Below are 26,918 nucleotides of genomic sequence, written 5' to 3' on the forward strand. Positions count from 1 at the left end.
TAACTTTTTCTTTTCTTTTTTTTTTTTTTTTTTAAAGCCCTGGGTAATTTTGTGGCGGAACCAAGTTTGGGAACCTGTGTAATAAAAGATTTCTAAGGGCTCTTCCTGCTTTAACATTCTAGTTGACATTGTAAATGAATTTCCCAGAAATCAAAGGAGCGAGGGAGGGATCCTAGCTGCAGGAAAACGGCTATGCATTCAGAGTCCACACCGTTTATGCTCCCATTTTACTAAACGGTCCCTCATAGGGGGAGGGATAGAACAGACAACGGAAAGAAGGATGTGGTATCCACGATAAGCAGGCTAAAAAAGCAGGCTTTTAAAAAGGCTTTTCTAGCACGATTTGCACAAAGAACCCCTTCTTGACTATATATATTTGTGTTCATCCGACTGGATTTTGAGGTGGATTCCTCAGACCCGTATCTGGCTAATGATGGATTTCAATATATTTTCTCTAAGCACCCCGAAGCGTTGCACGAAACCTCTAGGTTGGGGCCTGCCCGCCCCGAGGCCAGGTGAATCCGGCTCAGCAGCAGAGGTGTCTGCAATTACACCCTCTAATCCCCTACTATCAGATATGACCCGTTCCGCACATACCTGAGGGCCCTCTGGTAAGATTGATCTCTTCCTCAGTGACCAAATAATCCACTCTTCCGTTCATGTTTTACAGCTCGTCTGGCTTCCTACTTGGGTCAGCTGGAGTGCAGCACAGGTGAAGGTGAATCAATCTCGGCGCTGCGCCCACAGCACAGCGGTTTCGGTTTCAGCAGCCTCAAGACCCGGAAAAGGAAGCCCGAAGGACTCGGAGCACTGGGAATGCTGGGAATCGTGGTTCCTACCGCCAATGGATTGCAGTTTCTCACCTGTTCCCAAAGCCAAGCATGAGGTGAGCAAGGGGCAAGTTACCATTCTAATTTGCCATTGGAAGCAAGTGGGAAGGGGGTGGCTAGTAAAAGTAAGGGACCTAAATAAATTGATATTGTCGATAAAAAAAATTAAAAAAAATCTTCTGCCATCCTAGAAAATCTCCACAAATGCAGAAAAGAAAAAAAAGTTGTATTATTCTGTAAGCATCGAACCAGACCGGAATGGGTGTTACAGGCAATCCACTAATGAGATTGCAAAGAGAGACAAAAATCTCACCTTTTATGTAGCCAAAGCACACGCATGTCCTCATGTAAGACGAGTTAACATGGTTTGGTATTCAATTTTTGGTAGTTCACCGTTGGAGTGGCCGCCTGTGTTGGTTAATTGCCTTTATCCAAAGGAAAAATAAAACGTTATCTCTGTGACAAACAGGTACTTACGGCTTGGAGCAAGGCGCTTCGGGTAACTCCCGCGAGCCTGGAACATAGGGGCACTGTCTACCTTGATACTTAAATTTCAAGGAGTTGGCTCCCGGGACCTGACGAAAACAATTCCTGGGTTTTATCTGACAAGAGGCTTATTTAGCTTTTAAAAAGATACACACACACACACACACACACACAACACACGGATTATAATTACAATTTGCTCAAGAAAATGTTTTAAGAAAGGGGGGTGGGGGAATGTCTCATTCTTTTGGCAACTGGAAAAATTCAATCTTTTTAATGTTTTAACTCTTACAATAAGGTTAACGCACGGCTTAGGTATAACTTTAGGCCAGTCTTCCTGACTTTTGGAATGAGACATTCCAAACTGAACTTGAATGAAACTTCAGGGGTCAAAAACACAAAAGCCTAAAGAGCCAGGAAGGTGACAACCTTGTGAAGCAACCTGGAGTTAGACCACAGGGATTGGTGGGGATCTTAGAGGACTAGAAAGTGCAAGGCCAATGTAAAGACATTTAAATTTAGAGTAAAAAACCAAAGCAGCCCCTACTATGTTTACCAAACAGAAGGAGATAGGGGCAGATTCGGCAGGAAGGCCTCTTATTTGCTCACTCTGAGAGAAGTTAAGATGGAATAGTGGAGGCTGAGCGCAGTGGCTCACGCCTGTAATCCCAGCACTTTGGGAGGCCGAGGCGGCTGGATCACCTGAGGTCAGAAGTTCAAGACCAGCCTGGTCAACATGGTGAAACCCTGTCTCCACTAAATATACAAAAAATTAGCTCGGTGTGGTAGCAGGTACCTATAATCCCAGCTACTCGGGGGGCTGAGGCAGAAGAATCGCTTGAACCCGGGAGGCGGAGTTTGCAGTGAGCCGAGATTGCACCATTGCACTCCAGCCCGGGCAACAAGAGCAAAACTTTGTCTCAAAAAAAAAGATGGGATAGTGGAAATAACACAGATTATGACTTACAACTTGGGCTCAAGTTTCCATTCCATTCCCTTAAACTTGTCTGTCTTTGAGCAAGGAATCCAACATCTCTGAACTCTGTTTCCCCATCTTAAAATGGGATTGATAGTAGCTCTTCATATGTTGGTTGGATGAGTGAATAAAATGATCATTATAAAAGGCAGAGAATGATAAATTTAAAAAATGTGGAATATAAACGACATTGGGGGCTGGGCGGGGTGGCTCACACCTGTAATCCCAGCACTTTGGGAGGCCAAGGTGGGCAGATCACTTGAGTTCAGGAGTTCCAGAGCAGCCTGGCCAACATGGTGAAACCCCATCTCTACTAAAAATACAAAAAAATTAGCTGGGCGTGGTGGCGCAGGCCTGTAGTCCCAGCTACATGGGAGGCTGAGGCAGGAGAATCACTTGAACCCAGGAGGCGGAGGTTGCAGTAAGTGGAGATCGTGCCACTGCACTCTACGCTGGGTGATGGAGCAAGACTCCATCTCAAAAAATAAATAGATAAAATAAAATAAATGACATTGGAATGTCAAGAGAGAAAAGATCAAATAGAAATGGGGGGGAAAATCAAGAAGTCATCAATGAGGAGATTTGTAAGGAAAAAAACACAAGGTTTCTTTTAGACCACTGTGGGGATGGTGGTGGGGGAATCACCTCTCAGTACCTGGGAAAATTGTCCTTTTCATCTGAACACACAGCTTCAAAAGAAATACATAGGGCAGTGAAAGAAAAAACTATCCTAAACAAGTTGAGGAAATGCTGGTAATAAGTAGAGTGAGAGATGGGATATGTAAATTGCCTTTATTCCCTAATAGAAGTATAGGAATAATGGTGTCAGAGGCTTTTGAACTGGAGCGACTCCATCTTGAATAGGGGCTGGGTAAAATAAGGCTGAGACCTACTGGGCTGCATCCCCAGGAAGTTAGGCATTCTAAGTCACAGGATGAGATAGGTCAGCACAAGGTACAGGTCACAAAGACCTTGCTGATAAAAGAATGTGGTAAAAAAGCCAGCCAAAACCCATTAAAACCAACATGGCGATTAAAGTGACCTCTGGTCATCCTCACTGCTCATCATATGCTAATTATAATGCATTAGCATTCTAAAAGACACTCCTGCCAGCGCCATGACAGTTTACAAATGCCATGGCAATATCAGGAAGTTACCCTATATGGTCTGAAAAGGGAAGGAACCCTCAGTTCCAGGAATAGCCCACCAATTTCCCCTAAAACTCATGAATAATCCACCCCTTGTTTAGCATATAATCAAGAAAAAACCATAAAAATAGCCAACCAGCAGCCCTCGGGGCTGCTCTGCCTATGGAGCAGCCATTCTTTATTCCTTTACTTTCTTCATAAACTTGCTTTCACTTTACTCTATGGATTTGCCCCAAATTCTTTCTTGCACAAGGTTCAAGAACCCTCTGTTGGGGTCTGGATCAGGACCCCTTTCCAGTAACAGTGGAAGAACAAGGAAGCTAGCTGGGGGTGGTGATATGCCTGTAGTCCCAGTTACTCTAGAGGCTGAGGCGGGAGGATCATTAGAGCTCAGGGGTTTGAGGCTGCAGTGAGGTGTGATTGAAGCACTGTACTCTAGCCTGGGTAACAGAGCAAGACCCCATCTCTATTAAAAAATAATAAAAGTAAATAAATTTAAAAAAAAACAGTGAGGGAGCTTTAATATGTAGGAAAGCAAATGACAGAGAAAATGAGATTCTACTCAAAGGAAACAATTGAGAAAAATTATGGAATCAGGCTGGGTGCAGTGGCTCACCCCTGGAGTGTAGCCTTTACTTCGTGGTCCAAGATGCTTAAGATGGATTTTGGAACTTCAACCATCATATCTACATTCCAGGAAGGTAATGAAGGAAGGACAAAGAAGACCTCCTGGAAATGTCATAGACTTCTTGTAATCTCAGGGATAGAAATGTGCCAACCATAAAAATCAAGGTTATTATTATTAACTGAAAGTGGGAGAATGGATATTGGGAGGCCACTGGCAGTCTCTGACACAAGAAGTGACACTTTCTATCTGAACTAACCTGCCTGCTTATGACCTTGAGTTATGTAAAAAATGTAGAATGTAGTGGAAACTTCAATCTACCATTTACAAAATTAGTGGAAACCTTGCCTCACCTTAATCACACCTTGCTCTATTTTTGCACATTTCCTGTCATATATTCACTTTGTCTTTTTAATCTCTCTTGTCTGCTTCAGTCCCCTCCTACTTCAGTATTTTGTTCTATCAGCCTCTTTGATGACCAACTCATGAATATGTTTGTATTTGGGACTTATCCACCTCTCCTTTGACATAGCATTTTTGCCAACTTTTTGCCATTACCTATTTAGTTTCAAATTCCTGCATATTTTATTTTTTCTGTGCTTCCTTAGGTGACAAAACTCTTTTGTGATTGACACACTTTTTTCTTTGTTGTATTATTATTACATTTAATCAGACGATATTAGTTTGTTAATGTTACTGTAACTAATACTACAGATTGTGTAATTTGAACAATGAAAATGTATTTTTTCACAGCTGTGGAGTCTGGAAGTCCAAGATCAGGGTGCGGGTAGAGTTGGTTTCCTCAGAGGCTTCTCTCCTTGGCTTGCAGATGGCCATATCTTCTACCTCTGTCTTCACATGGTCTTTCCTCTGTGTGCACACATGTCTGTTTCCAAATTTCCTCTTCTTATAAGGACATCATTCATATTAGATTAGGGCCCACCCTAAGGACCACATTTTAACTTACTTACCTCTTTAAAGACCTTTTCTCCAAATATGGTTACATTCTGAGGTACTTCAGCAGATGAATTTTGCAGGCATACAACACAGCCCATAACACAGATTACAGTGAAGTCACAGCCTTTGGCATTGCATATCTCTGCTCTGGCCCATTACATGTTGATTTTAAAGTTTAGACCTGATAGCAGTATTATTGCTTTAATTTTCAAGTTCTTGCTGCAAGTTGCACTGCTGACCCCAGCTATTGATGACAGCAGATATCCACAAGGCATTTACAATTATTTTATCTTCTATTGTCCTTTTTGATTGGTACTCTTTATTCTTCTGTATATATATGCTATCTTTATAAGAAGTCTAATTCAGACCCCTGGCTCTAATGCCATTAATATGCCAGCTGTCATGTCTCTTCACTGAGCTTCAGTCTTGTGTAACCCAGTTGCCTACCTAACATCTCAAAATTCAGATGCCTAGCAGGCATCTTAAATTATGATAAAATGAGAATTTCTAACCCTTATACCCCTAAACTGATACCTCTCTTAGCTGTTCCCCTTCCTTGAGTAACTCAGTTTACTCAGTTCATATGAATATCTTAAGAACAGCTTTTGATTCCATTCTTTCCCTTGCATTCTACATTCAACCCATCAAAAGTATAGTTGTTGCTATGTATGAAATACAGTCTATCTGACCATCTCTGATACTACCAGCTTATTACAAACCACCAGTATGTATTGCCTCTACTTCTACTGTTCTTCCTGAAAGTTTTTTCTGCTGCTCACTCGATATCTCCCATCTATTCTTCCCTCAGCTGGAGCAATCTTACAAAAATGTAAATCAGATCATGTCATGCCCCAATCTAAATATTTCAGTCATTTCCATCTCATGTAGAAAAAAATCGATATCCTTAACATTGCCTCTAAGACCAGATAATCTGGCTTTTGTCAAGCTCTCTAGCTCATCTACTACCACAACCCCCTTCCCTCATTCATTACATCTACACTGAACTTTTTTCTGTTTCTCAAACAAATACATTTGGTTTAGTTTAGATCTTTGCATTTGCTGTGCCATCTGCCCCACTGCTTCTTGTTCACTGCTTTATCTCCAGTACCTATAAGAGTTGCCAACACAAACTTGGCTTTCTTTTTGTTTATTTTTTAAAATTATTTTTTCTAGCAATAGGGTCTTGCTGTATTGCCCAGGCTGATCTAAAACTCCTGGCCTCAGGCAATCCTTCTGCCTCAGCCCCCGCAAAGAGTTGGGATTATGGGTATAAGCCATCGTGTCTGGCCTTATAATAGGCTTTCAATGAATGAATGAATTTTAGTGATGATGAAACTTAAACTCAGTCACTTGCTAAAGATCACACTGCAGTTGTCATTTGCTGTCTCATCACCTGCTGCAGTCAATAGTGTACTAGTTCTACTGCCTGAATTCCTCTCAGCTGTTCTCACTGACATTGCTGATGCGCTCAAAATGAGTCACATACACCAGTGGAACAGAAGAGAAAACCCAGAAATAAACCCATACATCTACAATGGACTAATTTTTTGACAAAGGTGCCAAGAACATACATTGGGGAAAAGACAGTCTCATCAATAAATGGTGCTAGGAAAACTGGACGTCCATATGCAGAAGAATGAAACTAGACCCCCTGTCTCTCAACATACATAAAAATTTAAAAAATGGGTTAAAGACATATCTAGGACCTCAAACTATGAAACTACTACAAAAAAATATTGGGGGAAACTCTACAGGACACTGCTCTGGGCAAAACTTCTTGAGTCATACCCCGAAAGCACAAGCAATCAAAGCAAAAATGGACAAATGGGATCACGTAAAGTTAAAAACCTTCTGCAAAGCAAAGGAAACTATCAACAAAATGAAGAGACAACCCACAGAATGGAAGAAAATATTTTCAAACCACTCATATGACAAGGTATTAATAACCAGAATATGTAAGGAGCTCAAACAACTTTATAGTGAAAAAATCTAGTATTTCAATTTAAAAAATGGACAAAATATCTGAATAGACCTTTCTCAAAAGAAGACATACTAATGGCAAACAGGTATATGAAAAGATGCTCAACATCATCGATCATCAGCAAATGGAAACTATAATAAGATATCTTTTTACCCCAGTTAAAATGGCTTTTATCCGAAAGACAGGCAGTAACAAATCCTGGTGAGGATGTGGAGGAAAGGGAACCCTTGTAACTGTTGGTGGGAATGTAAATTAGTACAACCACTATGGAGAAGAGTTTGGAGGTTCTTCAACAAACTGAAGGTACAGTTACCATAAAATCCACTAATCCCACTGGTAGGTATTTAGCCAAAGGAAATGAAATCAGTATATCAGAGATGTCTGCAATCCTGTGCTTATTGCAGCACTATTCATAATAGCCAAGATTTGGAAGCAACCTAGTGTCCATCAGCAGATGAATGGATAAGGAAAATAGTACTCCATTGTGTATATGTATTACACAACTCCAGTCTCTATGGAACTTTTATGGTGTGCTACATTGTGTATATGCATACCTATACAATGTATGTGTATATGCATACCTATACAATGTATGTGTATATGTATACCCATACAATGTATGTGTATATGTATTACAGTGCTCAATTTTGTGTATATATATACATATACATACACATATACAGTGTACACATGTAAGTATATGCCCACATATACATATACATAATATATGTCCACATATGTAATACATTGTATGTTCACATATATGTAATACATATACAATGTATATATGTATGTATACATATACGTATACAATGTACACGTATGTATAGAATGCACATATATGTAATACATATACAATTACATATATGTGGACATACAATGGAGGTCATTATGTGTGACCTCCATGTTGCACTAAGCAACAAAGGTTGAGATGACAAAAGCTGCTTATAAATTAGAGCTTCTTCTTAAGAGAAAACACCCCTGGGAGCTGGCACAGTCAGACGAGGAGAGTCCTGCATGTCACTTTGCATCTCAAGTTCCCAGCCTTTTGGCTGGCTGCCAGACATGACTTGACAATCATGTTCCCCAAGTGGCAGAGACCAGAGAGAGAGAACTTCTCACTTGGTTACAAAGCCAAGCTCTCAAGACATAAAACAAGAAGAAATGAGAATCTTCATATGATTTTCCCCCTTATAACAAACTACCCCAAAAGACAAAAGAAAGCAAAGATTAACTCTGGGGGGAAAAGATCAAATAGAAAACAAGACTACTCACAAACACCAAAGTCACTTTGCCCCCAAAACTAGTTAACATAAATATTTTCTTCTGCCAGTCTAAATTTAGAGAGGGAAAGAGGAAGAAAAGAGTCTTACCACTCTCACCTTGACCATTCTCCACAGGCAGAGATCCAGCAGACTGACAGTATTAAGAATTCTTACCTTTGCAGGCCTTTTGTCAGAGGGCCAGGATTTCAGGTGCAGCAGTTTCAAGCAAGCAGTGTTCCAGCCAGTGAAGGATGCCCCACGTTGGGCACCAAAATTTGTAGGGAATGTTACGGATCACCTCCACCCATCTCTGACTGGGTCTAGGAATGATATTGATGCAAGACAGATTAAGAGGAGAAAAGGATACAAGTTTTATTACTTTTTACATGTACAGGGGGATCCTCACAGGAAAGTGAAGATCTGAAGAAATGGCCAAAGCAGAAAGCTTTTATATTTTTTTAGACGAAGAACAATACATCTATGAAGAAATGACAGGACAAAAGGATCTAGGCTAAGGGCAGTAATTCCAGGAAGGTCACTAGGAGATATACTGGGGAGGGGTAAACCTAGTAGAAGGTAAGGGTTATTAAGTTTATTTGTACAGGTCCATTGCAGCACCATTTCCAGTCTCTGGTAACAGGGTTATTGTCTTGTCCTGATACAGGAAAACCATCTTCCTCTATGTGCTGAGACCAGCTCAGTCGTGGAGACCCTAACCCAGTGGTGCTGGAGGAATTAAAGACACACACACAAATACAGCATGTGGAGTGGGAAATCAGGGGATTCACAGCCTTCAGAGCTGAGAGCCCCAAGCAGAGTTTGACCCACATATTTATTGACAGCAAGCCAGTGATAAGCATTATTTCTATATATTATAGATTAACTAAAAGTATTCCTTACGGGAAACAAAGGGATGGGCCGAAACAAAGGGATGGGCTCTGGCTAGTTATCTGCAGCAGGAACATGTCCTTAAGGCACAGATTGCTCATGCCGTTGTTTGTGGTTTAGGAACGCCTTTAAGCGGTTTTCCACCCTGGGTGGGCCAGGTGTTCCTTGCCCTCATTCCAGTAAATCCACGACCTTCAGTGTGGGTGTCATGGCCATCAAGAACATGTCACAGTGCTGCAGAGATTTTACTTATGGCCAGTTTTAGGGCCAGTTTATGGCCAGATTTGGGGGCCTGTTCCCAACATCTATGGAACTTTTTTTTTTCTCCTTTCGACAGAATCTCACTCTGTTACTCAGGCTGGAGTGCAGTGGTGTGATCTCAGTTCACTGCAACCTCCACCTCCACCTCCCAGGCTCAAGCAATTCTCATGCCTCTGCCTCCTGAGTAGCTGAGATGATAGGCATGTGCCGCCACACCTGGCTAAATTTTTTTTTTTTTTTTTTGAGACAGAGTCTTACTCTGTCACCCAGGCTGGAGTGCAGTGGTGCAATCCTGGCTTACTGCAACCTCTACCTTCCAGGCTCAAGCAGTTCTCCAATTCTCCTGCCTCAGCCTCCCGAGTAGCTGGGATTACAGACATGCACCACCATGCCTGTATATTTTTTATATTTTATATAAAATATTAATTGTATTTTATATACATTTATATGTATGTTTTATATAAAATATTATATTGTATGTTTTATATATAAAAATATAAAAAATAATTTTTATATTTTTAGTAGAGATGGGATTTCACCATGTTGGCCATGCTGGTCTCGAACTCCTGACCTCAGGTGATCCACCCACCTCAGCCTCCCAAAGGAATTCTTGTATTTTTAGTAGAGATGGGGTTTTGCCATGTTGGCCAGGCTGGTCTTGACCTCCTGGTCTATATGGAAATTTTATGGTTTGCTACATGTGGAAAACAGCAGGTCAAATGGCTGTTACTGCAAATGCAGTTTTTGAAGTGCTTTCAGCTTGAAATAATCAATATGCCAATTTGGCATATTTTGGGGTGGCATATCCTTAACTCCTTCACATAACAACCTGGACCCACAGCAAGGTCATTTCTTGTTTTGGGCCCTACTCAAAGATGATCACTTCATTATTGTCTAGTATATGGGCCAGAGTAGTATTCATAGGTGTGAATTGTTTGCTTCAACAACCCATGGAGGCATATAGCAGGCACCACCTTTTTCTTTGCACTAGGGAATGCAAAATGCAGCAATTTGCCTTTACTTCGAGGGTATATCCCACCATGGTTTTAACCACTATACCCTTAAATACTCTAATAAAGTATCATGTCCCCAAATCTTTCCTACCCCTGGAATGCATATCTCTTAATAAGACCTCCAGTGAACCAACAATGCAGCCCCATCAGCATGATACTCAATGAAGTGAATCCATATAAGGTTTTCTGTATGTTCAAACAGTCTAGATTTCCTCAGATTATATTATGCCAGAGGCAGGTGAAATAACATAGCCCTGGAGGCAAGCCTATAAATAAATATTTGTGTCCACGCTATATGAGTGCAGATTTTTTTCTGATGGCTCTTTTATTATCGGAATAGAAAATAACACATTTTCAGTTCATTGGTTGCATCCTATGCACCCAAGACCATATTAATCTGATCCAGCATGTTAACTTCTCTGGTGAAGAGGCTAAAATGAGAGCACATAACATATGCTTTACTATGAAGTTGTATTATCAGGATTAGGCTAGCCTCAGAATATGAATTTGGAATCTTGTTTCTTTTTTTTTTTTTTAGTTTTAATTTTAGGTTTGGGGGTACATGTGTACGTTTGTTACACAGATACACGTGTCACGGGGGTTTGTTGTACATATTATTACATCACTCAGGTATTAAGCCCAGGACCCAATAGTTATCTTTTCTGCTCCTCTCTCTCCCAGCCTCCCCCGTCAAGTATTCCCCAGTGTCTGTTGTTTCCCTCTTTGTGTTCATGAGTTCTTATCATTTAGCTTCCACTTATAAGTGAAAACACATGGTATTTGGTTTTCCGTTCCTGCTTTGGTTTGCAAAGGATGATAGCCTCCAGCTCCATCTATGTTCCCACAAAAGAAATGATCTCATTCTTTTTATCTGGCGCATAATATTCCATGGGGCATATGTGCCACATTTTATTTATCCAGTCTGTCATTAATGGGCATTTAGCTTGATTCTATGTCTTTGCTATTGTGAACAGTGCTGCAATGAACATTCACGTGCATGTGTCTTTATGGTAGAATGCCTTATATTCCTCTGGATATATACTCAGTAATGGGACTGCTGAGTTGAATGGTGGTTCTGCTTTTAGCTCTTTGAGGAACCGCCATACTGTTTACCACAATAGTTGAACTAATTCACACTCCCACCAACAGTGTATAAGGGTTACCTTTTCTCCGCAACCTCACCAGCATCTGTTACTTTTTGATTTTTTTTCTGAAAGTTTTCTTTAATTTTTCTAATTTTTATTTTACTTTCAGTTCTAGTATATATGTGCAGAATGTGCAGGTTTTTTACATAGGTATACATGTGCCATGGTGGTTTGCTGCTCCTATTAACCCATCATCTAGATTTTAAGCCCAGTATGCATTAGGTATTTGTCCTAATGCCCTCCCTCCCCTTACCCGCAACCACCCAACAGGCCCCAGCGTGTGATGTTCCCCTCCCTGTGTTCTCATTGTTCAACTTCCACTTATGAGTGAGAACATGCAGTGTTTGGTTTTCTGTTCTTGTGCTAGTTTGCTGAGGATGATGGTTTCCAGCTTCATCCATGTTCCTGCAAAGAATATGAACTCATTCTTTCTTATGGCTGCATAGTATTCCATGGTGTATATTTGCCACATTTTCTGTATCCAGTCTATCATTGATGGGTATTTGGGTTGATTTCAAGTCTTTGCTATTGTGAATAGTGCTGCAGTAAACATATGTGTGCATGTGTCTTTATAGTAGAATGATTTATAATCCTTTGGATATATACCCAGTAATGGGATTGCTGTGTCAAATGGTATTTCTGCTTCTAGATCCTTGAGCAATTGCCACACTGTTTTCCACAATGGTTGAACTAATTTATACTTCTACCAACAGTGTAAAAGCAATCACATTTCTCCACATCCTCTCCAGCATCTATTGTTTCCTGACTTCTTAGTGATCACCATTCTAACTGGTGTGAGGTGGTACTGATTTTTTTGTGGTTTAGATTTTCATTTCTCTAATGACCAGTGATGATGAGCTTTTTTTCATGTTTTTTGGCCTCATAAATGTCTTCTTTTGAGAAGTGTCTGTTTATATCCTTCACCCACATTTTGATGGGTTATTTTTTCTTAGAAATGTCTTTAAGTTCCTTTTAGATTCTGGGTATGAGGCCTTTTTCAGATGGATAGATTGCAGAAATTTTCTCCCATTCTTCAGGTTGCTTATTCACTCTGATGATATTTTCTTTCGCTGAGCAGAAGCTCTTTAGTTTGATTAGATCCTATTTTTCAATTTTGCCTTTTGTTGCAATTTCTTTGGTGTTTTAATCATGAAGTCTTTGCCATGTCTATGTCCTGAATGGTACTGCCTAGGTTTTCTTCTAGGGTTTTTCTGGTTTTAGGTTTTACGTTTAAGTCTTTAATCCATCTTGAGTTAATTTTTGTATACAGTGTAAGGAAGGGGTCCAGTTTCCGTTTTCTGCATATGGCTAGCCAGTTTTCCCAGCACCATTTATTAAATTGGGAATCCTTCCCCATTGCTTGTTTCTGGCAGGTTTGTCTAAGATCAGATGGTTGTAGATGTGTGATATTATTCCTGAAGCCTCTGTTCTTTTCCATTGGTCTATATATCTGTTTTTGTACCAGTACCATGCTTTTTTGGTTATTGTAGCCTTGTAAAATAGTTTGAACTCGGGTAGCATGATGCCTCCAGCTTTTTTTTTTTTTTTTTTTGCTTAGGATTCTTGGCTATATGGGCTCTTTTTTCATTCCATATGAAATTTAAGGTAGCTTTTTCTATTTCTGTGAAGAAAGTCAATGGTAGCTTGATGGGAATAGATTGAATCTATAAATTACTTTGGGCAGCATGGCCATTTTTGTGATATTGATTCTTCATATCCATGAGCATGGAATTTTTTTCCATTTGTTTGTGTCTTCTCTTATTTACTTGAGCAGTGGTTTGTAGTTCTCCTTGAAGAGGTCCTTCATGTCCCTTGTAAGTTGTATTCCCAGGTATTTTATTTTCTTTGTAGCAATTGTGAATGGGAATTCACTCATGATTTGGCTCTCTCTGTTTGTCTATTATTGGTATATAGGAATGCTTGTGATTTTTGCACACAGATTTTGTATCCTGAGACTTTGCTGAAGTTGCTTATCAGCTTAGGAGTTTTTGGGCTAAGACTATGGGGTTTTCTAAGTATACAATCATGTCATCTGCAAACAGAGACAATTTGATTTCCTCTCTTCCTATTGAATACCCTTTATTTCTTTCTTTTGCCTAATTGCCCTGGCCAGAACTTACAATAATATCTTGAATAGGAGTGGTGATGAGGGCATCCTTGTCTTGTGCCAGTTTTCAAAGGGAATGCTTCCAGCTTTTGCCCTTTCAGTATGATATTGGCTATGGATTTGTCATAAATAGCTCTTATTATTTTGAGATATGTTCCATCAATGCCTAGTTTACTGAGTATTTTTGAAGGTGTGTTGAATGTTATCGAAGGCCTTTTCTGCATTTATTAAGATAATCATGTGGTTTTCGTCACTGGTTCTGTTTATATGATGGATTTACGTTTATTGATTTGTGTATGTTGAACCAGCCTTGCATTCCAGGGATGAAGCTGACGTGATCATGGTGGATAAGCTTTTTGATGTGCTTCTGGATTCTGTTTGCCAGTATTTTATTGAAGATTTTTGCATCGATGTTCATCAGGACTGGAATTTTCTTTTTTTGTTGCATCTATGCCACGTTTTGGTATCAGGTTGATGCTGGCCTCATAAAATGAGTTAGGGAGGAGTTCCCCTTTTTCTATTGTTTGGAATGGTTTCAGAAGGAATGGTACCAGCTCCTCTTTGTACCTCTGGTAAAATTCAGCTGTGAATCCGTCTAGTCCTGGGCTTTTCTTGCTTGATAGGCTGTTAATTACTGCCTCAATTACAGAACTTTTTATTGATCTATTCAGGGATTCTACTTCTTCCTGGTTTAGTCTTGGGAGGGGATAAATTCCAGGAATTTATCCATTTCGTCTAGATTTTCTAGTTTATTTATTGATTCTTTTCTCTTTTCTTGTTTATTAGTCTGGCTAGTGTTCAAGGGCAGGAAGCATCCAGCACTGGAGAAAGGTGTGGCCCGGGAGGCTAGGCCAGTCTCTCTTTTCACATTTTCCTGCCTGTTTATATTCTATCGATGCTGGCAACTGATTAGATTGTGCCCACCCAAATTAAGGATGGGTGTGCCTTTCCCAACCCACTGAGTCATATGTTAATCTTATTTGGTAACACCCTCACAGACACACCCAGGATTAATACTTTGCATCCTTCAATCCGATCAAGTTGACACTCGGTATTAACGATAAGAAGACCACCCCTTGTCAACTTGAACCCATATACAACTCCTGAGATCCTACATAATCTTCAAATAAAGACAATAGTAAGGTCATAATTACACCTAACATAACACAACTATTCTTCGTACAACCGGAAACGCACCAATCCCCAACCCAAATACTATTATATAAAGTTAACAATACTTAAATGCTGATATGAAGTAAATAAATCTTATGTCACAAGATAAAGGAGAAAGGAAATAAACTGAAGATGTTTTCTTAGTACAAGTGTATACATGCACAAACATGTTTTTAACAAAGAAAGAGGAAATACTCATGACGATTACAGTCCTCATTTCTATAGCTGATCACATGGTCGTAACTGGTATTGATGACTACCTTCTACTACTACCCATTCAGTATTCTTTTTGCCTTCAGCAAGCACCTCAGCAGGTCGTGTTTTTTTCCTAGTGGAATGACCCAAGCCTTCATTCCTGAAGAGTCTGGGCTATCTGTAGTCCTGCCTGGATTGGGCTGTTGTAGTTTCCCATTGACCTGAATCACAGGGTATGGTAATACTAAGAGATGCCCTAATGGATCTCCTGTATTCTATGCATACTCTTCCTTCCCTTCATTGTGTGTTAGTAGACTGATTTCATCTTGATAGTCTAGGTCAATCATGCCAGCTAACACAGTAATTTTCTTCTTAGCCTGTTGACTTAAAGGCAGGAGGAGCCCAAAGTGTCCAGGTGGCAATCTTAACTTCCAGTTTAATGGAATTGTTGTGTCTCCTGGTGGCAGTGTTCCTCCCTCTTGAACTAAGACCTGTAGGCCAGCAGAACGTAATGTCGTAGGAACAGGAAGCAAAAATTTTGCTAGTGGATCACTAGGGGTGCCACTTCCACTTCCACCCCTTGATCCCTGGACCAGTGACTCCTGGCTATAGGAGAAACAGTACCATATATTGGATGCTGATTCAGAGCATACACGGCCTTCTGGAGAACTTTGCCCCAAGCTTGCAAAGTCCTGTCACCTAGTAGGTGTTGTAATTGTGACTTCAAAAGACCATTTTACTATCAATCCAGCTGCTTCAGGATTATGGAGAACACGGTAAGACCAGTGAATTCCATGAGCATGAAACTACGCCACCACTTCTTTAGCCATAAAGTGAGTGCCTTGGTCAGAGGCAATGCTGTATGGAATACCATGATGGTGGATAAGGCATTCCATGAATCCACTGATGGTAGTCTTGGCAGAAGCATTGCATGCAGGATAGGCAAACCCATATCTGGAGAAAGTGTCTGTTCTAGTGAGGACAAACCTCTGCTCTTTCCACAATGAAAGAGGTCCAATATAATTAACCTGCCACCAGGTAGCTGGCTGATCACCCCGAGGAATGGTGCCATATCGAGGGCTCAGTGTTGGTCTCTGCTGGTGGCAAATTGGGCACTCAGCAGTGGCCATAGCCAGAGCAGCCTTGGTAAGTGGAAGTCCATGTTGCTGAGCCCATGCATAACCTCCTTCCCTGCCACCATGGCCACTTTGTTCATGGGCTTATTGGGCAATGACAGGAGTGGCTGGGGAAAGAGGCCAAGTGGTGTCCACAGAATGGGTCATCCTATCCACTTGATTATTAAAATCCTCCTCTTCCTCCTCTGCCGAGGTCACTCGTTGGTGAGCACTCACATGGGATACAAATGTCTTCACAGTTTTGACCACTCAGAGAGGTCCGTCCATGTACCTCTTTCCCAAATTTCTTTGTCACCAATTTTTCTGCCATGCTTCTTCGAAGTCCCTGACCATCCAGCAAAACCATTGCTACAGCCCATGAATCAGTATATAATTGCACATCTGTCCATTTCTCCTTCCATGTAAAGTGCACAACCAGGTGCACTGCTCAAAGTTCTGCCCACTGGGAAGACTCCTTTTCACTGCTGTCCTCCAGGGAAGTCCTAGAAAGGGACTGCAGTGCTACAGCTGTCCACTTTTGGGTGGTACCTGGATATCGTGCAGAACCATCTGTGAACAGTCCCTACCTAGTCTTCTCTTCCTCTGTCAACTGATCATAGGGAATTTCCCATGAGGCCATCGGTGCAGGCTGCAGGAGAGAAGGCAGGGTGGCAGGAGTGGAGACCATGGGCATTTGAGCCACTTCCTCATGTAACTTACTTGTGCCTTCAGGACCTGCTCGAGCCAGTGTCCAGTAGTCCCTGAAATGTCTGATCATTTTCCCTTTCCCCAATGCACAGTTACCCTGGTAAAAGGCTGGATTTGCAGATCTCCTTGGGGAAGGATGGGAGAAAGATTAACTGCATAAATTGTTGGTGATGTAGTGGGGTCCTTCCTCAAGGGGACTCAGCCTCCCCTTCATTCAAGGGGTTCTGGGTCTGTAAACTGGCTCAAGTCTGGAAATTGATTGAGGGGCTGTGATTCTCTGTTTTTATCATTCGAATTAGTCTTTTGTCCATTTGACCTAGAAGTTTTCTGCTTGCATAAATTAAGTAGAAATGCAGTAGGCTTCCTATCAATTTCACTTCTAGGAACACCATGATTAATTAGCCAATGCCAGAGGTCTACACAAGTCACACTATTCTGATTGCTGCTTTGCCTCTGCTGTCCATTACAATAGCTATGCCCATCTTGACTTTGATGGTTGAGTGCTGCCACTTGGCCTCTGCCACTTTGGGATCCAATTATTCCCATTGTATATAAATTTTGTAGTTGAGTGACTGCAGTTCCCATGGTTAGATCTGACATACAGAGAAGAGCAATTATAGGGCTCTTCAAAGATGCAGGTGCTGCCCTCACAAATCTATTTCTCAAGACATTGGTCAAGGGTATATCTTCTGGATCCTCCCAGCTGGGATGAGTAGGTCTAAAGTGACTAATCCAGTCCACCATCCCAATATCCCTAAGCCTTCAGATCCTTTACTCTATATTAAATCAAGGGAGATCAGGCATTTCCAGTTCACTCATAGTGTGCCATCTTTAAATCCATATTTCAGGTAACCAAAAAAAAAAAAAAAAACTGATCAGACCCTTTTTTAACTCCCCAAGCTGCAACATTAAATGCAGAGTACTAGTTAGAGGGCCCAGATCAATAAACACAGCCTGATTCAACACTATATTCCTTCCACCATTATCCCACACCATTAATATCCATTCCCATGCCTGTTATTTAGATTTCTGTTTATCTAAATTAGAAAAGCAGTTCTTTTCAAGTGTCACACACTTCCTCATGGGTCACACTCTCAATCTCACCTCTAGGTACCTGCCAGTTTAGTCTAGTTATAGGTCTAGAAGCAAACAGGGGCATTGGGAGTGGCTCTTGAGGAGAATAAACATTATCTTGCCTGGTGATTGCCTCAGGGGAGGCCATCACTGTTGCCTCAGGCAGCACAGGGTTTATATCCTCAGACAAAGGTGGAAATGCTGATTGCAGCATGAGTCAGGGAGGCGATGCTGCTGCTACTGGGGATAGGGTAGCTGTTTCTTCTGGCAAAAAAAGAAAGTCTCATCAGAGTTTACAAACTCAGTGTCCCCAGCTTCATCAGGGTCCTCCTTCACATCCCCATTCCAAGATGCAGGGTCTCATTCTTTTTCAATCAATGTCCTCACTTTAACAGAAGACACCTGACAAGGCTGGGTATGCAACTTTTGTTCCAGGTCAGCCACTCACATGATAAGAGCTTGTCTCTGTTTTTCCATAATTTCAGCTCTTTCTCTACAGGAGATAAAACTGTCACTCAGGGCAATCTTAGCAGATTTGAGGCTCAGCATCTGCCTCTGAGGCCAGGAGATAAAATCCTTGAGTTCATCATTTTCTTTCATCACTTTGTCTGCTAGACTTAGGAGCAACCAACCAGTTTCATTATGTTCCCTTGTTCTCCACATATGGTCAAAGGTATTATGTATTGAGTCACTAAACTCCTTGCCTCTCACGAGCAATGAATCAGGAGTGTCAAATGCATTATTTTGCATAACTCTCTAAACAGTTCATGCCAAGTACTATCAGTGTTCTCCATACTATCAGAAGTAGAGTCCTTAGCATTTTTGGGTCTAATCATATTAAGCAACCAACCACAGAAACCCCAAAACCAACAAAAGAACTCCATCCTTAATATTCTAGAATCACTCCTGGTACCAAAATCTGTATTAGTCAGGGGGACAGAACTAATGGAATACATACATACATATAGATAGATAGATAGATAGATAGATAGATAGGAGTTTATTAAGTATTAATGTTGTGGGAATCAGGAAACCAGAGAGACCAACGGGTGGAAGAGGAGGATTTTTTTAGGTGGCCACCAATTCAGCAGATTCATATCCAAAGGCTGAACACCAAACAAAGACCGGGCTTGACTTTTATACATACATCTGAAAAGGGCACAAAACCTGTAAGGTGGGTAAGCAAGCTTACAGAAGGAGAACAAAGGCAGTTTATCAAACAGTGACAGGTTTTACAACTCAGGCATGTCTTGTGACCATTGCCATACTGCACAGCTGGAAAACAGGAGCTTACAAAATCCTTGCAGACTTGCAGAAATAGTTACAAAAGTAGTTGTAAGAGCAGATCAAAGGATAATGGTATAGGGAAAGAATTTCAAAGGGGGAAACTGATAAAAAGCACTTGTTTTTCTTATCCTTGCTCGGGGTTGGGGGGGTTGTTGGGAGAGTCTCTGGAGCACGTTCCTTTGGGCTGTGGCTTTTCAGATAGTTTTATTAAGGCCCTGCTAGGGCTCTGCCTATTGCTGGCCTTGGAGGTAGTCAGCCAAGTACAGGAAAAGTTGTTTTTCCTTTTACTTAATTTTCTTTTTATGTTTTCTGCTTCATTCCCCCCTTTGGTGCTTCCTATAAATGAAGTTTAATAGAAAGCATCATCATCAAATTTTAATTCTTCATGGGGAGTTAGTTCTTTACTTGGCAAGGGCTGCTATTTGGTTAGAGCCATTAGCTGAGTAGTTTGGCTTGTTAGAAGAGCCTCTATCGCTGATTGGATGTTTTTGACAAGGAGGGGTAAGAGACAAGGGAGTATTAAGCAACTTCCTAATATGGCCAGAACTATTCCTACTAAGGTCCTGAATCCTCTGAGGGATGAAAACCAGCCCCCGAAGAGGGAGTCTGGAGACCATCCCCTCCACACCTGGACTGAAACATGGGCTAATTTTTGGATTTTTACAGTTATATCTTCAATGACTTTTCCATTGTCATCAATTTCTAGGCAACAATTAGATTGAACTTTCCACATACCCCTCCCTCCTGGGCTAGGAGGTGGTCTAAGGCCAATCTATTTTGATAAATAGCATATCTCATTTTTGTGGCTTGCTTGGCCAGCAGATTTAAGGCTCTTGCAGTGTCATTAGTAATGATTTCAAGCACTGCCTGCAACCTTATGATGTGGTTGGGCATGTAAAAGGGGTGTGGTATCCATACATTCCATCTTCTGCCCAGGTGGCTGGGCCATAATGTTGGATTATTCTCTCAGGGGGCCATTCATTATCCTTCCAATTCCCTATGGCTATGCCCCTTTTATTTTTCCTTTTAGTTTCATCATAAACAGGGTACCTGAGGCTTCTCCCTGCTTTAGAGGGATTAGGAAGAAGGACGTTCTAATTGTTCCTAGTACACAAGCTCCTGTCCATTTAGCTGGCAGCTGCCGATATGCCTGCAGTCCACAGATCCAATAGAGGCTAGAGGGTACCTGCCAGATATTTGGAACATTAAGTTGGTACCAAGAGTTGTTTAAGGAAGGGAAACTGGATGGGCTTGGGTGGAGCAATGCAGAATTATATTTCCCGTCCCACCATAAAGTTTTCCCTACTGTTTCTTGGAATATTGTTGTCCCAGGCAAGTTAATTCTCCTACCGGGTCTGTAAAGGCTTTTCCCCAGTGAGCAATGCAGAGTCTCCCAACAAAAGAAGTTTTTAACAGCCAGACGCTCGAGCTTGTGAGCATTGGGTTGGGGGAGGGGACATTCAGAGTAAAGTTATCTTGGGGCATTAGCTCCCTTGCTTCCTATGGCCATTGATCTCTCATGTTGGTTCCCCCACAGATGTAACATGAGGAGCTGTGCAAGCTGCTAGCTATATTTTCAGCTAGTTGGGGAAAGAGGTGTCTGGCCAAGGTAGAAGGTTCAGGCAACTCCTGGTGGATGTGCTCACAGAATGACTCAAAAACTCAAAATTATTGGGTTGAATGGGTCTGAGTTTTCTTTATAATATATAAATAGACTCCTGGGTCAGTTCCTGACCACTGATCCATAATGTCATGGGGTAACCTGTAGTCCATATGGGCAGATTTGGCTCCAAGATGGTAAAATTTAAAGGATTGCAGGTTCTCGTCTTACAATATGGTTTTGCTGGCATTTTGGTAAGCCTGACTGTCTCCTGTGGTCGTCCCTGACTTTCTACAGGGTCAATGGACCACATCTTGCTGGCCTGACGGTCTGCTTCCAGAGACCTCAGGGAGCAAAGAGGGGTCTTCTCTTGAAAGCTTCCACTCCTTGGTGCGCATATATACTTGTGACAGTTACTATAGTATTTTTCCCATGATAGGCCGTCACAAGAAACTACAGGATAAGAATAGCTGATGTATGCAGCTTGGCAGGCATCAAAATACAAGGAAATAGGCCCCCTGTAGGAGGGAGGGACCTTTTTGGTTAGGGTTAGAAGGTTCCCTTCTTTTAGCCTGACATAGACCTCAAACCGGATGGACTCATAAGGTGAGGAATTAGCATAATAACATATATAAGGCTGGTCATTTCCCGGGTCACAGACAAAGTAGGTCGTCTGATTGTGAATACAAGTTCCTCGGCGAGTCCCTGTACATTTACAGTAAGTGTGATATAACAGGGTTCTAGTTACTGTGCTCCCCGACCGTGTGGTGTGAGTACAGTGGGGGCACCCTTCTATGGGCCCATCCCCTGGCACAGGTAAAGGGAGTGCCCTGATGGGGAGGAGTAGGAACAAAGTAAAGAGCAGCATCGTTATACCCGGCAAGGACAAAAGAGGTTTTTACCCAGTGGGGGAGGTTGAGCAAAGTGACAGAACAACAGTAAAACAATTAATATTATAAGGAAAATTACTAGGCTTAAGATCTCTAGCCACATTACTTCCCTGATGACAACTTAAGCTTCAGCCATGCATAGACTAGTAAGCTTCCAGAGTAACTAGAGCACGGCTGTTGTCTCCTCAAGCTTCAGCCATGTGTAGACTGGTCAGTTTCTGGAGTGACCAGAGCAGGGCTGTCACCATCCTTAATGGCAACTCAGTCCCATCATAGGATTAGCCGGGTTGGATGGTCTGGGTCCTGTTGGCTGGTCCACTTGTCTTGGACTGCTGGTTTCTGCCAACTGGGGTGGATCCAAGGCACAATTCCTGCAACTCTAACAGCAGTGGGAGTGGACAAGATTACAGTATGGGGCCCATCCCATAGGGGTCCCAAAGTGGTTGAATTCAATTTCTTGACCCAGAGTCCCCAGGTTTAAAGGGGTGTGCTGGGTCTGCCAGGCTTATGGGCATTCTTTCCCGTACCCAGCCATGGACATCTTGCATGGCTATCCCTAAGCCCTGCATTTGCTTTCTTAAGGTTAATTCCCTTAGCTCCCGGAGATCACCCTTAATTTGACCTATGATTGGGGGTGGCCGGCCGAACAAGATTTCATAGGGTGAATAGCCAGTTTGTTTGGTAAGGGTGCACCTGACTCAGAGGAGGAACATGGGTAGGACCTGATCCCACCTTAGATGGGTCTCTTGGCAATATTTCTTCAGTGGCTGTTTGAGTGTCTGATTCATGTGCTCCACTTTGCCTGAGCTCTGTGGCCGGTAGGCTGTGTGTAATTTCTATCTTACTTTTAACAGCTGTGTTAGTTTTTGAACTATTGTGGCTACAAATGCCAGTCCATTGTCTGACCCTAGAGTTAGGGGCAGTCCAAACCTGGGGATAATGTCTCTTGACAGTACTTTAGTCACTTCTCATGTTTTCTCTATTCTGGTGGGGAAAGCCTCAATCCATCCTGAAAAGGTGCAGATGAGTACTAACGTGTACTGATAGTCCCCTGCTCAGGGCAGCTCAGTGAGGTCCATAAGCAGGTTTTCACAGAGTGTGGCTCCCATTTCCTGAATCCCTGGGGGCCGAGTGGGCCCCTGTCATGGGTTGTTCTGGGCACAAGTTAGACATTGTTCACAAACAGCTTGGGTGATGGCAGTGAGCCGCAGCACATAGAAATGGTGTCCCAGTAACATTTCTAGTGCTGTTTTCTCCATGTGAGTTCCTTGATGGAATTGTCTTACAAATTTGGAAGCTACCATTTCAGGAATGGCTAGTCTCCCATCAGAGAATTTCTACCATCCTCCCTCAATATATTTTCCGGATTCTTGGGCAAACCAGGCCTTCTCATTTGGAGAGTAACTTGAGTCCTCCAGAAGGGGAGGTTCTGGGAGAAGAGGCATAGCCAGGGCTTCCTCTCCAGGATGCGAAGTTGTCACTGCAGCCTGTTTTGCTTCCCTGTCTGCCTTTCTGTTTCCTTTGGCCTCTAGTGTCCTGGACCTCTGGTGCCCCCATCCAGTGCATAACAGCTACTTCTTTGGGGCCCATACAGCATCTAAGAGCTGTACAACTTCCTCTTTGTACTTTATTTATTTTTCCCCAGCAGTTATTAGTCCTCTCTCCTTATATATAGCTCCATGAACACGCAATGTGGCAAAGGCATACTTGGAATCTGTATAAACATTGACTTTTTTGTCTTTTGCCAGCAAAAGAGCTCTTGTCAGGGCTATTAGCTCTGCCTTCTGAGTGGAAGTTTCTGTAGGCAAAGGTTGAGCCTCTGTCACTGAGTCCAGTGTTACTACTGCATACCCAGCTCGGCAGACCCCTCCAGCATAAAAGTGCTTCCATCTGTAAAGTATTCAACATCTGGGTCCCTGGGGGGTTGGTCTGTAAGGTCTCCCTGGCTTGAGAACACCTCGTCTACTGTTTCCACACAGTCATGAAGGGGGATCCCCATTCGATTGGGAGCCGGGTAGCCAGGTTAAGGATGTTTACTGTTTCCAGAGTTATGTGGGGATTTTCACGTAGGAGCCCCTGGTACTGAGTCATCCTCGGATTCAATAACCAATGGTGCCGTCTCTGATCCATTAACGTTATAACCAAGTGTGGTACCTGGATGGTTAGTTGCTGCCCTAGAGTCATTTTGTCAGCTTCTTGTGCCAATAGGGCAGTGGCAGCTAGTGCCCTGAGGCAAGGAGGCCATCCTAGCACCACAGAGTCCAATTGTTTGGATAAGTGTGCCACCAGGCGATGCCGTGATCCCATGACTTGAGTCAGGACCCCTATAGCTATTCCCTTTCGTTCATGGACATATAGAAAGAAAGTCTTAGTTATATCTGGCAGTCCTAAGGCTGGGACCTGGGTTAAGACTTCTTTAATTTGTTTAAATGCCTTCTCCTGGTCAGCCTCCCAGAGGAGGGGTTCCTTTCCCCCCAACTTTGTGGCTTCATACAAGGGCTTGGCCATTAGTGAGAAATTTGGGATCCAGATACGGCAGAACCGTGCTGCCCCGAAGAATTCTCTTATTTGGTGCCAAGTTGTCGGAGTTGGGAGTGCACAGACAGGCTGCTTTTGTTCATTGCTGAGCTGGCATTCCCCTTGACTCACTAGGAAGCCTAAATATTTAACCCTTTCCTGGCAAATTTGGGCTTTCTTTCTGGATACTTTATAACCAGCTTTCCATAGGAGGTAGAGGAAGTCTTGGGTTCCTTGGTAACAGTCCTCATGGGTTGGGGCTGCTAAAAGGAGATCATCTATATATTGGAGCAAGGCACAGTTATTATTTGGCAGGGTGTAGGCCTTGAGGTCTGAGGCCAATGCTTCCTCAAAAATTGTGGGAGAGTTTTTGAATCCTTGTGGGAGGCTAGTCCAGGTGAGTTGCTCCCCTGTGCCTGTGACTGAATCATCCTATTGAAATGCAAAGAGGGGCTGACTACTTGGCGCTAGGCAAAGGCAGAAAAAGGCATCTTTTAAGTCTAGGCAAGTAAACCAAGCAGCACTTGCCAGAATGAGTCCCATTAAAGTATACAGGTTTGGTACCACTGGAGGGATGGTCACTGTAGCCTGGTTTACAGCACGTAAATCTTGCGCCAGCCTATATTCACCAGACCCTGGTTTTTGTACTGGTAAGTGGAGTGTTCCAGGGTGACTGGTATTGGACTAAGATTCCAGGATCATAGAGCCACTTTAAGTGGTTGTAAATTCCCCAAATGGCTTCTCAGGGGAGTGGGTACTGGTGAACCCGAACTGGAGTTGCTCCTGGTTTTAATTCTACTACTACCAGTGCCTAATTTACAGCCATCCCAGAGGGTTATCTTCAGCCCATACTCCAGGAATTTTAGTAAGTAACGCAAACAATTCCTCTATCCCCAGCATATGAAGCAGGTCTGGTGCCTGTGTCTTTTTTGTGTATAGTCTCCATTCCTCAGCCTGCGGGATGGTAAGGATTAACACCATGTCAGGGAGGGGCACCAAGTCGTGGCAGAGCTGCTTCCTTCTCTGGGTTTGAGTTCCCCCAGTGGCACGTGAGGTCATGGGTCTCCCCCAGCCCAGGGGCCCAGACCCACAGGCAAAGGAGACAGCAAATCTGTTGTCTCCGCCCCTGGCTGCCTCACCAAAATGTTGCAGGAATCAGGAGATGAGAGAGACCAATGGTTGGAACAGGAGGATTTTATTAGGTGGCCACCAACTCAGCGGATTCATATCCAAAGGCTGAGCACCAAACAAAGACAGGGCTTGACTTTTATACATACATCTGAAAAGGGTGCGAAACCTGTAAGGTGGGTAAGCAAGCTTACAGAAGCAGAACAAAGGCAGTTTATAAAACAGTGACAGGTTTTACAACTCGGGCATGTCTTGTGACCATTGCCATACTGCACAGCTGGAAAACAGGAACTTACAAAATTCTTGCAAACTTGCAGAGATAGTTACAAAAGTAGTTGTGAGAAGAGATCAAAGGATAATGGTATAGGGAAAGAATTTCAAAGGGGGAAACTGATAAGAAGAACTTGTTTTTCTTATTCTTGCTCTGGGTAGGGGAGGTGTTGGGAGACTCTCTGGAGCTCATTCCTTTGGGCTCTGGCTTTTCAGATAGTATTATCAAGGCCCCACTAGGGCTCTGCCTATTGCTGGCCTTGGAGTGAGTTAGCCAAGTACAGGAAAACTTGTTTTTCCCTTTACTTATTTTTCTTTTTACATTTTCTGCTTCATTAACTCACATGATCACAAGGTCATCAGCAGGCTGAGGGGCAAAGAGAGCCAGTCCAAGTTGTAGAACTGAAGAACCTGGAGTCTGATAGTCAAGGGCAGGTAGCATCCAGCACAGGAGGATGGAGACTAGGCCAGTCTCTCTTTTCACATTTTTCTGCCTGCTTATATTCTAGCTGTGCTGGCAGCTAATTAGATTGTGCCCACCCAATCTGCCTTTCCCAGCTCACTGAGTCAAATGTTAATCTCCTCTGGAAAAAGCCTCACAAACACACCCAGGATCAATTCTTTGTATCCTTCAATCCAATCAAGTTCACACTCAGTATTAACCATCACACCACTATTTTCTCTTCACAGGACATGAGACTTTATACAACCTGCTAAAAATGAGCTATTGCAACCTACACATCTAGAAATAAACCATCCTAGCCATGAGAGATCAGATGAAACAAGACCAGAGACTCATTTCCTTGTAAAATACTTTCTCCAAAAGATTTTTAAAAAGAAAAGGGGGGAAATGTGAAAGGAAAATATCTTGGCCCCCTCAAGCTGGGAACCACTCAGGGCAAATCTGCCTCCCATTCTATTCAAAGTCATCTTTCTGCTCACAGAGATAGATGCATATTCTGATTGCTTCCTTTGGAAATACTTATCAGAAACTCAAAAAAATGCAACCATCTATCTCTCACCTACCTGTGACCTGGAAGCCCCCAGTGGCGGGGGGCCTTACTTTGAATTGTCTCCACCTTTCTGGATGGAACTGATGTACTTCTTGCATATATTGATTGATGTCTCATGTGTCCCTAAAATGTATAAAACCAAGCTGTGCCCCAATCACCTTGGGCACATGTCTTCAGGACCTCCTGAGGCTGTGTCATGGCCACATCCTCAACCATGGCAAGATAAACTTTCTAAATTAACTGAGACCTGTCTCAAATTTTTGGGG

The 26,918-nt window shown here is 42.5% G+C and overlaps 2 protein-coding genes across 4 annotated transcripts in view; one reads left to right on the forward strand and one right to left on the reverse strand.

Moving 5' to 3' along the window:
* SYNJ2BP (synaptojanin 2 binding protein) overlaps positions 1 to 790 on the reverse strand; it is a 50,503-nt gene extending 49,713 nt beyond the window's left edge. The window contains exon 1 of one of the 3 annotated variants that reach the window (XM_019009899.4): positions 598 to 790. In XM_019009899.4, the coding sequence (XP_018865444.1) occupies positions 598 to 661 (64 nt within the window). In that variant the 5' untranslated portion in view covers positions 662 to 790. The remainder of the gene's footprint in view (positions 1 to 597) is intronic. The other 2 variants (XM_019009900.4, XM_019009902.4) reach the window with 2 other exon arrangements.
* Positions 671 to 26,918, forward strand: part of LOC101154164 (disintegrin and metalloproteinase domain-containing protein 21) — a 43,064-nt gene continuing 16,816 nt past the window's right edge. The window contains exon 1 of the mRNA XM_019009898.4: positions 671 to 886. The gene's annotated coding sequence lies outside the window, so the exon portion shown is untranslated. The remainder of the gene's footprint in view (positions 887 to 26,918) is intronic.

This window comes from Gorilla gorilla, chromosome 15 (assembly GCF_029281585.2).
Source record: "Gorilla gorilla gorilla isolate KB3781 chromosome 15, NHGRI_mGorGor1-v2.1_pri, whole genome shotgun sequence".
Taxonomy (NCBI): domain Eukaryota; kingdom Metazoa; phylum Chordata; class Mammalia; order Primates; family Hominidae; genus Gorilla; species Gorilla gorilla.